The sequence below is a fragment of the Biomphalaria glabrata genome, chromosome 5, assembly GCF_947242115.1.
Source record: "Biomphalaria glabrata chromosome 5, xgBioGlab47.1, whole genome shotgun sequence".
Taxonomy (NCBI): domain Eukaryota; kingdom Metazoa; phylum Mollusca; class Gastropoda; family Planorbidae; genus Biomphalaria; species Biomphalaria glabrata.
In genome coordinates, this window is record NC_074715.1 from 13,643,876 (window position 1) to 13,658,875 (window position 15,000).

A 15,000-nucleotide genomic window follows, 5' to 3' on the forward strand; every position below is an offset into this window, starting at 1 on the left:
ACAAACATTTAGATTATGTTCAACTCTGAAGGTACATCCGAAACATGTAAAACATTTTACAAACATTTAGATTATGTTCAACTCTGAAGGAACATCCGAAACATGTAAAACATTTTACAAACATTTAGATTATGTTCAACTCTGAAGGAACATCCGAAACATGTAAAACATTTTACAAAAGCTCATCTGTTTTTAAGGCTGACAGTTAACAAGGGTATCATGTGACCAGCACAATGAAATAACGGCCTTTACTTTCCCCAACGCATGTCGGGTACATATAAGATTTGGGTGGACCAGGGGCGTCCGAAAATTCTTATTTTAAAAATGTCAGTTTTCACCGGAATTCAAAATTGAGACGCCGACAGTTTCTTTGGTCTAAGTTATCAAGTGAATGATTAATGGGAAACTATTTGAAACATATATGTACACTTCCAGATTTACGTATAGGCAATACAAACTTTTTCTTTCTTGGGAGCCCCCCAGCCCCCAAATTATGCTGATAACAATGGGCCCCATATCTCAAATAGTTTATGGCCTTATCCAATCAAAATAAGGTTTTGCATATTTAAAAGGAGATAAGAGGTAAGAGTCACATAAGAAAATTTACCAAAAAGACTTTAACTTATAGAATTATATATTTCATTTTTTTAAATCCTCTATCCCCTGGCTGAGCGGCAAAGCGCTTGGCTTCCGAACCTGGGTTCCCGGGTTCGAATCCTGGTGAAGACTTGTATTTTTAATTTCGGGTTCTTTGGGCGCCTTTGTGTTCACCCAGCTCTGATGAGTACCTGACATTAGTAGTGGAAAAGTAAAGGCAGTTGGTGTTGTGCTGGCTAGATGACACAATCGTTAACAGTAGGCCACAGAAACAGATGACCTTTACATCATCTGACCTATAGACCGAAAGGTCTGAAAGGGAAACTTTTACCCCCCCCCCCCTTTCCGATCCTTCTTTCTTAGTAATAACTTTATAAAATGTTTAAAATGATCTAAAATTAAATATAGGGCCCAAGAAGCCATACAGAGATTTAAAAATAAATTCAAAATTTTATGTCCAACTCTATTGTTAGCCAACCGCCTAGAGCTAAATTATGAAGCGACATTTTTGTAATGATACAGATCTTGGCACTGTAATATCTGAAGGCGTTTTAATTTTTTTTTTTTACAAAGTTTTTAACAACTCGTGCTGTTTGTCTGTCTGGGTGGGATTGTTATTTCTTCCGCTTTCCGTTCTCGGAACAAGTTGAAACTTTGCACAATTATTCATTGACGATGACAATACATGAATGTATAAAAAAAATTAAACAATTTATTCATTAATTATCTGTAATTAATTAATTAATTTTGTTTTATCTAGAGACAGATACAGGCAGTAGAGTTTACCAAGCTATGGGGAGATAAGTTTTGTGAAGAGAATAAGTTCGCTAACATTTTGTAAACTAACAATTGACTACCACATCTCTCATTACTGCAAGGCTTATCTCCCTTTTTCTACCTTTTTGGTATTGTACTACGTGTATAGCACAAAGACATTGACAAAGTTGTGTAATAACTTAAGGGAGACGACTCAACGGTATAGATGTTTATTTACAAGGGGACATCACAAATACATAGAACAACATCTGCCTTGAGCACAGCCTCTTCATCAACTCTAGACTTGGGCGGAACCTCGTTATCTTCTTTCTAATGTCAACATCCTTCTCAGTCTAGTTTCTAACAGTGCGCACCTCCTCAGTCTAGTCTCTAACAGTGCGCACCTTCTCAGTCTAGTCTCTAACAGTGCGCACCTTCTGCACTAGCTTGCATGGCGGTGTGCATGGCAGGGTTATAACAGTAGGTTATTTAAAAAAGCAAGTTTTATCACTCAAACACATCTACCCTTGAAGAACTAGTTTCAAGGAAGTCGCCTTTTCAAAACATATAAGATATTTAAATACAATTAGCTGCCATTACACAACAGTTACTTCAGATCTGGAGAAAGTGGTCAGCCCCGATATTCAAGTTAGTTAACAGAGAGATTTAAAAAAATCTTTTTTTTTTTCCCCTTTCGGCAGGGGTGCCATCATAATCATTCGTCGCCACCGAGAAGTATATAGACTCTGGGACGTTCTAACAAATCCAAAACTCGGGTATAGGTCTTCACCGGGAGTCAAACTCGAGACTCCTCGGTATAGAAGCCAAGCTTTCGACCATTGAGCCAACACGCCTAGCGAATTAGGTTCTTTTCAATAACAATAATACTAATAAAAATGATTATATAACTCAATGGGGGAAAATGGTGCTGTGGTAATTGTGTTGGTCACATGATAACCACAATAACTATCACCTATAGAAGCATTTGAGCTTTATATCCACTTCCCCCATAGACTTGGATATGAATTAAAAAACAACAACTTGTGGCAACATCGCGACTGTAGAATTTAAAAATGCTAACACCATTCCTATTTGTGATATCAATAGAGATGACACTGCATTCATCTACAATACCTTGAATATACTCTAGTAGATTCTTATCTTATCTTCTTCTTATCTTATATAATACAGACGTTACTTATAAAAAGAAGATGATTACGTCCTATGCATTCAGTCACTTATATTAACCAATGACTTAAATTCTGCCAATTTACTGGTTTTCCTGAATAGCTCAGGCAACCCATTTCTTGAACTGCTATAGCCGTTAGATGAAACAGTAATATATAGATGTAATTCGATAGCTCAAGTTAACTTTGGGGCTCTATTTAGAAGATTCTTATAGCGTCTCAGAGAGAAGTACTGCCGTATTCATTAGAGAATTTCCCCATTAGACCCTGTTAAGGGGAGACTACAAAGAATTTTCTCTTCAACGATTCTCGTTCCTGGCAATGCTAGAGAATGCCTAATATTAATTTACCTTGCGTCTTGGTGCCGACCACGTCTCCGGGGATCTCGTGTTTCCACAGGACCGTGGCGATGTGGCTGTAGGTGAACGCCATGAGGATCATAGGGATCAGGTAAAAGACGACGGTCACGATGATGTGGTAGATCCCTTGGTTCGTTGTATCCCATGAAGGTCTGAGGAGGGACCAAATATAACATTTAAAAGTTGGAATATAAAAGTAGTGGTTCAAAATATTTTAAAAATAATAATGTGATTTATTAAATGATTTTTTTTTTATGTTACATTTGGTCATATTTTTATATTATTTGGGTGCTCTCCCTTTCGTTTTGGTTCCCAGCTCTAGTGCCCCGCAGAATCAAAACAGAACGAGTCATAAGCTTGACACATACAATCTTATTCAGCCATAATCCTGCAAAGTGTTAAAATAAAACTTTAGAAAAAACTCGTAGGGAGGCGAAAAGGGAAAGGAGATTTTTTTTTTAAAGGTTCTCAAATTACAATAGGCGAAAAATTTCCAGACTCCCACTCCCCCCCCCCCCCCTGAAAAAAAAATTGCATCAAAGTTTGGATTACATTTTTGGATGAAGAAAAAAGAAGAGACACGAAATGTACGAGCGTTCAGGTCATTATCGAAAGATTATGAACATCACTCTGAACATGAACAACTTAAGGAGAATGGAAGCTGAGCTGCAGGGAACAGGTTTTGATGAGCTCATCACAGACCAATGTAAGAAGCTTGCCTCGCAAGGGGCACAACTCCTTACCAGGATTAGCAGCAGATGTGTGCTTCACCAAGAGTGACCACGATAAAGATTTAGCATCTCTGTACGAGAGTACATTTGAAAAGGGTACTTCACGTGCAAAAATATGCACACACAGACACACCAGAAAATATACTGTAAATAATAATAATCCACACCACCCATAATGCAATATGTCCTACTATAAGCATATGGAAGACATGCAATAGCCACCATCCGCATATAATAACAAAACTTTAAAACACTTTTTAGATCTTTATTATGCACCACCGGTATGTACCGCATAAATTCACAATAGGCTACCCTTCAAAACATATTATTATATGAAATGGTAGCATCTCTGAATAGGTCGTTGCCACCTTTTCCCCTTCTCCCTGTATGAATACCCTCCCCCCCCCCCAATCCAAGAAAATACAGAAGGGCGCCATACAAGTGAAGTTTACATCCCCCAGAAACAGTACAATTGTTTTCACAAATAATCCCTGTCTGTATTTTGGCCGCCACGAGACGAGAAGTTCTGATATCTCAAGAAAACCCCAGATGTCTGTTTTGTAGAGCCACTTAGTAGACGACTTCTTCAAGATGACATCCAACGAATGATGCTTTAAAAAACACACACACAAAATAAACACACACGAAAAAAACTTGATTTGTGCTTACAGAACGTTGAAGAAAGTATTGACTAGCGATAAGAAGTCATGTTTAAACAAGTAGAAATAAGTTCTTGAAATTCTTATTCTGGCCAAAGTGGACAAATATGCCGAGGGATAGAAAGAGAAAGAAAGAAATGGTGAGGAGAATTTAAATAGAAAGAAAAGATAATAAACAAGAAAAAAAAAAGAAACGCAAGGGAGAAAGAGAAGGAGCTAAATAAGAGAGGGAGAATGAGATAAAAGGATGGAGAGAGAAAGAATGAAATAGAAAGACGCATAGAGAGAGAGAGAGGGAGAGAAAGAGAAAGAGAGAGAGGGAAGTGATAAGAGACGACAGATGAGAACAGCCCCCAACCCTAAAAGAAAAAAAACAAGAGGCAATAAACATACACATGTATACACAAACACACACACATACACCACACACATACCACACGGCTATGTCCAATCACAGGAACCAGAGACCAACATAACTTTATAATTACATATATTCCAGTGAGCATCTGAAAATTGTTAGCAGACGTGGTCCCACTGGCCATGTAATAATCTTCCGCAACATTGATTACTCCGCCCCCCCCCCCCCCCCTTTAAAAAAAATCCATGACTTGGCAAGCTTCACATGGGCTTAGCCAGAACAAAAAATAGTTCCCGTTTGAAAACATTCTCCCTCCCCCCTCCCCAACACTTTTTTGAACATTCAAACGTCTAACTTCAGAAACACGGGCAAGCTTTGAAATTTGGTGGATAATATTGAACAATCAACAATAACAATGAACACACACACACACGCACGCACATACGAAAAGCAGAGACTTACAGTTAGCATGAAAAAAAAATTTAAGATCAGATCGAAATGTTCAGAAAGTACGACTTCAGTGACACGGAGCCAACACTACAAGAAGAGCTCGCGTTTCATACCTTGCCACAGACCATCTGCTACTTCCCCCCCCCCCCCCCGCGACCCCTCCAGGTAAATGCGGAAGGATAACAAAATGTAAAGAAAATAGCATTTAGTTTATCATTTTTAATCTATTACGTACTGTATCGATAATATTTATGCTCCTTTTCTTCCCTCGTCATAGGGTTTTCATCTATCATAAGCAGAAGTAGTACAGAACTACAGAACATTGTGCGGATTTATACAAAACACGGTGCTGATTAAAGCAGAACACGGCGCGCATAAATACAGAACACGGCGCGCATAAATACAGAACACGGTTCGGATTAATACAGAACACGGTGCGCATAAATACAGAACACGGTTCGGATTAATACAGAACACGGCGCGCATAAATACAGAACACGGTTCGGATTAACACAGAACACGGCGCGCATAAATACAGAACACAGTGCGGATTAATACAAAGCATCGTGCGGAGATAAAACATGTTTGCCTATTTGTCTTTGTTTTCTGAAAATCTATCCACTTTTTAACGTTTTCAGCTTATAATTAACGTATCCTCCCAACAAAAAGTATTTACCAAATCTAAGTTGATTTTTAAAATTCCTATTACACAATAATATATACAGCAAACACACAAACCATATGTATACATAAGAAAGCTCTGTCTTGGGCATGACCTTATAGAAGGGAGGTAACCCTAAGATTATCTTACAAAAGGACATATTAGCTAAGATTCAGAATGCCTATGTGATTTAAATTGAAAAATAAAGAAAAAGTAATTTTTTTATTTTTTACGGAAAGAAGGAAAAGTTCAGTTCTTTACCTCATGAACAAATTACAATCTTGAGTCCTTATCTTTTCTTGGGGGCGGTCAGATGCAAAGGGGATATTACCGTTAGTGCTAGTTCCTCTAAATTTCATAGATGGAACACGGGGCTTTACGGGCGGATATTATCTATATGTATTTGTTTTTGTTTTTTTGTACAAAGCTTATATGAACTCATTCTGTCTCTCTGGTAAAATATTTGTACACGTTATTTCTCCCACACACAATCTTGGATCAAGTTGAAACTTTACACTATTATTTCTTGTACCTGACAAAACAAAGAATCAATAATAAAGAGATTAATTAGTTAATTAACTATTGTTAAGTTATTATTTTGTTTGGTATTAAACAAGGGAGAGAATGCGTACGTGACAGATGTGGTAGTAAAAGTTGAATTAGTCCCCTTGTAGAGGCCTTTGCACTGAGTAAACACCTTTTTATGAATTTATAAAAGCTCTTATGGTAACATTCACGGAGTACACCCCCCTTCCTTCAAAAAACGCCCTTTCCAAACTGGTCCAGACAAGTGATAGGATCATAGAACATAGCCAACTGGTCCAGACAAGTGATGGGATCATAGCGTAGTCAAAAAGCCGAAATCATGAAACAAAAATAATAAACAAAATGTAAAAAAAAAATATTTCTAGTTACACAGATTAAATACAACATATCTAGATCTATTACAGATTTAATCACATGGCTGATCTAAACTAATTGATACCATGACACTTATAATAAGCTTTTTTTTTTTGTAAAGCATTTTTTTATGTTTTTCTTGTTTTCTTGTTTTAAAATTTTAAATTATATAAAAGAAGAGAATCATTTATGTGCGGAATGTCATCTCGATAGGAGAATGATGAGGTGTGAAAGTAAATGATTCAATATTTTGTGTGTGTGTGTGTGTGTGTGACTATGTGTGTGTGTGTGTGTGACTATGTGTGTGTGTGTGTGCGCGTGTGTGTGTGTGTGACTATGTGTGTGTGTGTGTGACTGTGTGAGTGTGTGAGTGTGCGTGTGTGTGCCTATGACATCAATGTGAGCTGAGGGTAGGGACGGAAAAACAAAAGGGGCAATTAGCCTTAGCAGTCACGTGACATCATAGTGCCATGAAATAGTCACTATAACATTGGTCACAACTACACAGATCAGTATTTACATGTTACTCTCTCTCTCTCTCCTCTAACATCTCTCTCTCTGTCTCTCCTCTAACATCTCTCTCTCTCCTCTAACATCTCTCTCTCTCTCTCCTCTAACAGCTCTCTCTCTCCTCTAACATCTCGCTCTCGCTCCTCTAACATCTCTCTCTCCTCTAACATCTCGCTCTCTCCTCTAACATCTCTCTCTCTCTCCTCTAACATCTCTTTCTCTCTCCTCTAACATCTTTCTCTTCTTTCTCTCGTTCTGAAACACCTTCTCTCATTCTCTATTTTATATTTTCTCTTTTTTCTATTCATCTCTTTCTCCATGTATCTCTCTCTCTCTCTCTCCCCGTCTCTGTCTCTCTATCTCTCTCGCCGTCTCTGTCTCTCTATCTCTCTCCCCGTCTGTCACTATCTCTCTCCCCCGTCTCTCACTGTCTCTCTCTGTCTCTCTCTCTCTCTGAATTAGTTTTTCTTTTAAACCTGTAATGCTTACATTTTTATGTCTTGTCATGCGCAGTCAGATCGATAAGTTTTGCATATTGAACAGTTCAATCTTCAAGTCTATATCTTTCTTAAACATTGAAGCTTTTTTTTTCCTATCTTTTAAATTAAATTTTGTTTGTTTTTACTTTTATTTACATTGAATTATAGAAAAACAGATGTTATTTATTTTCAAGCGTATTTAGTTTTCTTCTGTTAAATCATTTTTCGTTTCGTAAAAAAAAGTGATTGTTAAATATTTTATTTCTCCAGAACGTTTTGTCAGCGCTAATGGTTTAATTACAACTACTGAGGCTACACTTAATGCTGCTACACTTTTTTAGGCTACACTTGACGGGGCTACCCTTACAAAGGCTACGTTTACAGGGGCTGCACATACTCGGGACACACTTTCACGGGCTACACTAGGGGTTACACTTACAAAGGCTACACTTCATCCGGCTATACTTACTAGGGCTACATTTATTTAGCCCAAAATTAATTTAGGCTACATTTATTTAGACTAAACTTACTCGAACTATATTTAGGCTACACTTAGCTAGGCTTCATTTGCTTAAGCAACACTTATTTGGGATAAACTATCTTAAGTTACACACTTAATCAGGTTACAATGTCAAAATTATATATCTATATATTTTCAAAATATTCATAACTTATAGGCATGGTATTTTTTTTTTTTATTATTTTATTTTTTTAAATTGTAAAATAAAAATTGAACGGTTTAGCAGGATGGAATCATTCTATTGAAGTGTCTGTATAAATATTGACAGTTTTAATCTTTTTTTCAAATCAATGACTCGATAGAAAGTTGGCATGGCAATGTAAACGTGATGTTGATGTAAAGTATCTCAGGAAATTTGAATTGAATTTAGAACTATATATCTAGGCCAGTTGTATGGGAATCTACTTTTAGTCATGCTAGAAACCCAAGCTAATAGAAATGGATAAAGATGATTTGATGATTCTGGGTGACTTGAGAATTGGTAATATTTGATTTGCTTAGAGAAGATTTGATACTAATGATTGGTTAAAAGTGACTTGATGTTACTATCGGTAATGCTTAAAAAGAATAAAAAATTGATACAGATGGTATTCGTCATCATCATCATCATCATCAAACTCCATTTGAGTGTGGGCTTGAGCGGCTCAAATCCTCTCTTGCAAAAGCCCTGGACAGAAACCCTGCTGTCTTGCGTAGTGTATACATGTCGCCATACAGGTCGAGAATTTTTGTTTTCCCAGACCTGTCGAGACGGAGATCAGCAAGTCTGGGGCAGTCAAACAGAATTTGAGGCATAGTTTCCTCTCTTCTTATCTTATCTTATATAATACAGACGTTACTTCAAAAAAGAAGATGATTACGTCCTACGCGTCATGCATTTAGTCATGCATATTAACCAATGACTTAAATTCTGCCAAGTCACTGGTTTTCCTGGCTAGCTCAGGCAACCCATTCCATGCTATAATAGCACTAGGGAAGAAGGAGTATTTGTACAAATTTGTCCTAGCATATGGGACGAGGAATGTGCCTTTATCTTTGTGTCTTTCAGAGTATTTTATTAAATTTTGTTTTTGTATTTGAAAACTTTAACCATCTCTTTCCCCGCAGCGGGGGCACCGTGAATCAAAATTTGGCCATAGTATTAGATGGTATTAGAAATTAGATATTTGAAATGATTAAAGATGATATCATAAATGGTTGTATGGAATATTACAAATATCTAACAATGATATAGCAATGGATTACAGATGAAATTAGAAATTGTTAGTTTAAGATGATTTTAGAAATGCTTAAAGATGACATTAGAAATGGTTAGTATAAGATGATATTAGAAATGGTTAAAGATGATATTAGAAATGGTTAAAGATGATATAAGAAATGGTTAAAGATGATATAAGAAATGGTTAAAGATGATATTAGAAATGGTTAAAGATGATATAAGAAATGGTTAAAGATGATATTAGAAATGGTTAAAGATGATATTAGAAATGGTTAAAGATGATATTAGAAATGGTTAAAGATGATATAAGAAATGGTTAAAGATGATATTAGAAATGGTTAAAGATGATATAAGAAATGGTTAAAAATGATATTAGAAATGGTTAAAGATGATATTAGAAACGGTTAAAGATGATATTAGAAATTAAAGAGGATTTCAGAAATGATTAATGATTAATTTGTATAACTAGAAAAGCTTGTTGCATACATGATACATTGAGAACTCTAGTTATAACATTTTTAAGAGAAAAAAAAAGGTCATTAATGATGAAAAATTAAAGGCCTGACCAATGCACCTCACGCTGACCTCCCCAACTCCGCCCGGAAGAAACACAGGACAAAGTGAACACAGCAGACGATAAATTTAGGTGCCAAATGTTGGAATAATTGACGCCAACAATAATGTTTTTTTTTTGCTTGTGGGGGGGGGGGGGGAGTAGACGAAGGGGCTCTCAGTGGTCACGTGTTCACCTTGCCCTGAAATGTCTGGAACTTAAAAACACAGAAATATAACGTGCAGGCATAGAACTAGGTTAAGTTTTAAAAACACAACACACACAAAAAACAGGATAAACGTTATACAAATCACTTGTTACTTTCATACCAGAACAATAAGTTACAACAAACACACCGGCTAATAAAATACTCAGAAAAACTGGAAGATAAATGCAAATTTCTAATTCCATATTCTAGTGCTTATTCTTCCCTAGAGCCATTAGACTTACACCATGGAATGTTTGGCCTGAATCAGCCACAGGGAGACCATTGACTTAGGAGAGTTGAAGTCTGTACTTCCCATGCACGACTAGATGAAAACGTGGATATATGTAGGACGTCATTATGTTTTGTTAAGAGCTTAGAACGTCCGTGGTTTATAAGGTAAGTGACCAAACTAATGAGAATAAAATATTTGTAAAAAAAACAACAACACACTAAGACACTAATATTCGTATACTGTAGCACCTTCCCTCACCTTAGTACAAAGCTTATAGCAACTCACTCTGTCTGGTACAATTGTTGTACAGTCTAGTCCTCCCTTTACAATTGTCGGATCAAGTTGAAACTTTACACAATTATTTAATGTACTTTACAAAACATAATTCAACCAAAAAAAAAACACACAAAAATTAGTTAACTAATTACTGGTGATTGATTATTTCGTTTGACTCATAGATAAGGGGAATACATGCTACTTATTTAGAGATGTGCCTGTATGTATGGAGTTATTCACTTTAATAAGTTTTGTACACGTTTTCTCTCCCACTCTCCCATTCTTGGGTTAAAATTTTGAAAAATTTTTAAGAATTGATGACCAAAAATTTAACCAGCTAGTTAATTAATTAGTGGTAATTCATTATTTTCGTTTTTAATAGAAAAAAGGAAGCTTATTCCAGCAGTATTGAGATATATTGCAGTGATTTTGTGGTTCTTCCCCTTAGATATGCTTTATTTTGTAAAGATTTTTAAAATATTTTGCTAGTTTTTTGTGTGTGACTTATATCTGTTTACTTAATGTTCTTTCCCATCGTACTCATAGCTCATCTCCTCGGGAATGTTCGGTGATTGCGGCAATCTGCGAGCGTTGCCACTTTAGTCGTTTTTTTTCGTTTTTTTTTGATGTTCATCAGTGAATGAGATGAAATTAATTGGTCAACATCCCCCGAGCTCTGACTATGCAGAGAGGCGACGTCATCACAAAAGTCAACCGATGAAGAAATTGATTGCTTCATCCTCCTCCTGAGAAATGCTGTTACCAAAAACATACCCTTAATGATGTCATTTCACTGCTAGGTGTGTGTGTATGTGTGTGTGTGTGTGTGTTAGTGCTACTAAAATAGTTCATTGATCATACCATTAAATGTGTGTATGAGTGTGTGTTTTAACTGCATTCATTAAACAGGCTTTCCTGTCAGAAAGCAGCCAACGTATATTATTTCACATCAGAAACGAAGAGGTTAGAGACAGGGTTAGTACAGCGATAGGACCCCACGAAGACCTGCTAAGTACTGTTAAAAAAACGCAACAAGGGCTCGAAAAAAGATCTTCATTCAGGGAACAGTACCAGGACAAAAAGAAGAGGCAGACAGAAAAAGCGATGAGGAAGGCAACGAAAAAGAATGGACGGGCCTGACATTGAAAGAGATTCTTTCTCTCTCTCTCTCTCTCTCTATATATATATATATATATATATATATATAAAGAAAGAATCTCTTTCAATGTCAGGCCCGTCCATTCTTTTTCTCTCTCTCTCTCTCTCTCTATATATATATATATATATATATATAGGGAGAGAGAGAGAGAGAAAGAATCTCTTTCAATGTCAGGCCCGTCCATTCTTTTTCGTTGCCTTCATTCTTTGGAAGACGTTTATTGTACTCTGGAATAGGTTCTTCCCAGAGTTAGTGTAAAGAAAGGAAGTACCTTTACTTTTACTTCTTAGCGCTTTTCGGAGCCCCTTAGCACTTTTCGGAGCCCCTTAGCACATTTCGGAGCCCCTTTATGCATGATATCCCATGCAGACTTAGTTGCACATCTATACATTTAATTGCGATAATTCTACTACGTGTAAATGAATTGAGTTACCTGCATACTGTAAGGTAGATAGATTTGAACGGCTTCGGGAACCCATAAGGAAACGTCTCTGCCACGATCAGCTCCGGCAAGGCCGACAGGCAAGCCACGGTCCAGATGACTACGATGATCTTCCGTGCCCTGGGCAGGGTGCTCTTGAAGCGAAGCGGGTAACAGATGGCCCACCACCTCTCTACAGAGATGGCGCTGAGGGTCAGTACCGAGACGGACACTGATGTTGGCTGAAATACAGACAAGACAAAACAACATAGTTAAGGGTCAAGCCATCAATACCTATTTCTCCATGGAGATAACGTCCAGTATGGTTTTAAAATGTTCTCTCCTGTGACTTCAAGCGTGCTTAGACATAAAAGCTGGCATGTCCTATCCTAACTTTCCCATCAAAGTAGAGCGAGATAGCAGCCGGCAGGGGTTTAAACTCAAGACAATCATGAAGAGGATCTGGGAAGATTGCTAAGTACCAATGGTGTTGATAAACGAAAAATTAGCCTAAAGGAAATGTACAAGTTATTAAGAAGAAAAGAATTTTATATTCGAATAAGAAAAATAGTGTACGAAATGCAAGTATAGGTGAAAGACAGAGAAAGAGGGACAGAGAGAGAGAGAGAGAGAGAGAGGAACAGAGAGAGAGAGTGAGAGACATGACAGATATAGAGAGAGACGGTGAAAGAGAGGCAGAGAGAGAGGGAGGGAGAGGCAAAGGCAGAGGAACAGAGAGAGAGAGAGACTGGGAATATACACAAAGAGAGAGGGAGAGACAAAGGCAGAGGAACAGAGAGAGAGACAGGGAGGGATACACTGAGAGAGAGAGAGAGACAAAGGCAGAGGAACAGAGAGAGAGAGACAAAGACAGAGTGGCAGAAAGAGAGAGACAAAGACAGAGTGGCAGAAAGAGACAGAGAAACAGAGAGAGAGAGAGAGAGACGGGGACAGAGAGGGAGAGACAAAGGCAGAGGAATAGAGAGAGAGAGACAGTGAGGGATACACAGAGAGAGAGAGAGGGAGAGACAAAGGCAGAGGAACAGAGAGAGAGAGAGACAGTGAGGGATACAGAGAGAGAGAGAGAGGTAGAGACAAAGGCAGAGGAACAGAGAGAGAGAGACAGTGAGGGATACGCTGATAGAGAGAGAGACAAAGACAGTGGCAGAAAGAGAGAGAGACAAAGACAGAGTGGCAGAAAGAGAGAGAGACAAAGACAGAGTGGCAGAAAGAGAGAGAGACAAAGACAGAGAGAGAGAAAGAGACAGAGAAACAGAGAGAGACAGGGACAGAGAGAGAAAGAGACAGAAGGAGAGAAGGGTGTTTAAGCGAGAGACAGATCTAGAGACACAGAGAGAGAGAGAGAGAGAGAGAGAGAGAAGGGGAGACAAGAGAGACAAAGAAATAATACAGAACAGACGACGTTATCAGGCCTTCATTATTTAAATCTTTGCATAGAATCAAGTTTCATTACAACATACCAACAGTCTTAGATCATGCCAATAACGCAGGTGTACTATCCTCAATGAACGGAGGGATTTAGAGTATACAATAAACAAAGTAAGCTATTTGGAGGAAAAGAAAAAGGTTTTATGAAATAATACACTCGCCCCATTACACTTTCGCATCCACCACTTTCTCATTTATTGCAGCGTTTCTAAGCCCGTAGGTCCAGGGCCGGACGTAAGTATGTGGACGCCCTGGCGCAGGGCTTTTGTGGAGGCCCCTACACTTTTTCGAAAGCCTTTAATCTCCAATGCGGAGCTGCATTACGAGACTAGAGCAGGCTACAGTCGGACACTTCTTAACCACGACGACGTTGCCAACTGTAAGTTTCAAAGTATTGTCAATGAAGAGGAAGAAAAAAAATGAAGAAACATTAAAACATACAAGTTGGTCAAAATTCTTTTCTGTTTTTCTTGTTACCAATTGTTTTTTGTTTAGCGTAACTTCAAGATTTTAGTTTTCTCACTACACTAGGATTCTATCACTTATCTGGACCAGTTGGGGAAATTGGTTAATTTTTTAAAATTGATTCTTGTATTGTCAGGTAAAAGAAATAATTGTGCAAATTTTCAGCTTGATCTGAGATAGGGTGTCGGAGAAATAACGTGTACAAACTTTTTACCAGACAAACAGACTTAACTCTTTCTCTCCTAATTGACGATGTCAACGTTGATTTGACCCATTAAACTAAATTTGATTTTTAGACCTATAAAAAGGGCATGTATTCCCCTATAATTCGATACCAAATATAACATTTTTCGATAACAAAAACAAAAGTTATAGAAGTTTAATTATTAATTATAACAGGGTAGTGAAATAAAAATGAGCAAAAATGAATAATTCAATATTGTTATAAACCTGGTGGTGGCACAGATGGGGGTAGTGGTGTGAGTGTAGTCAGCCGACGCAAATCGCCCCAGGCCAGCGCTAGACGAGCGGTCAACCGTGACGAGCTACGACGGTCAACCGAGTCGAGTATCAACAGGACGGTACGGGAAGGATCGCCGTCGTGAACAGAGCTCATGAGCGTCACGAGAGTTGTAGTCATCGGACCACCTAGAAACGTCGAGCGGCGTTCTGTCCGGTTCGAGAAGGCCAGTAGGGACCCTATATAAAGAGCGGAGGTGTCGCAGTCAAGGGGTTGAGAAAAGGGGCTCAATACAGCAAGGTTCACGACAGAAGGTTCAGAAAGGAGGTTTACGACAGAAGGTCCACTACAGTCCGGTCGACTACAGCACAGTTCAGCGGTGTGGTTCTGT

At 37.9% G+C, this 15,000-nt stretch overlaps 1 protein-coding gene across 1 annotated transcript in view; it reads right to left on the minus strand.

Annotated features, from left to right (window-relative positions):
• LOC106062279 (orexin receptor type 2-like) overlaps positions 1–15,000 on the minus strand; it is a 127,758-nt gene that overhangs the window by 35,273 nt on the left and 77,485 nt on the right. Inside the window, exons 4-5 of the mRNA XM_013220549.2 lie at positions 12,248–12,477; positions 2,891–3,051 (exon numbers count right to left, since the gene is read on the minus strand). Of these exons, the coding sequence (XP_013076003.1) occupies positions 2,891–3,051; positions 12,248–12,477 (391 nt within the window). The remainder of the gene's footprint in view (positions 1–2,890; positions 3,052–12,247; positions 12,478–15,000) is intronic.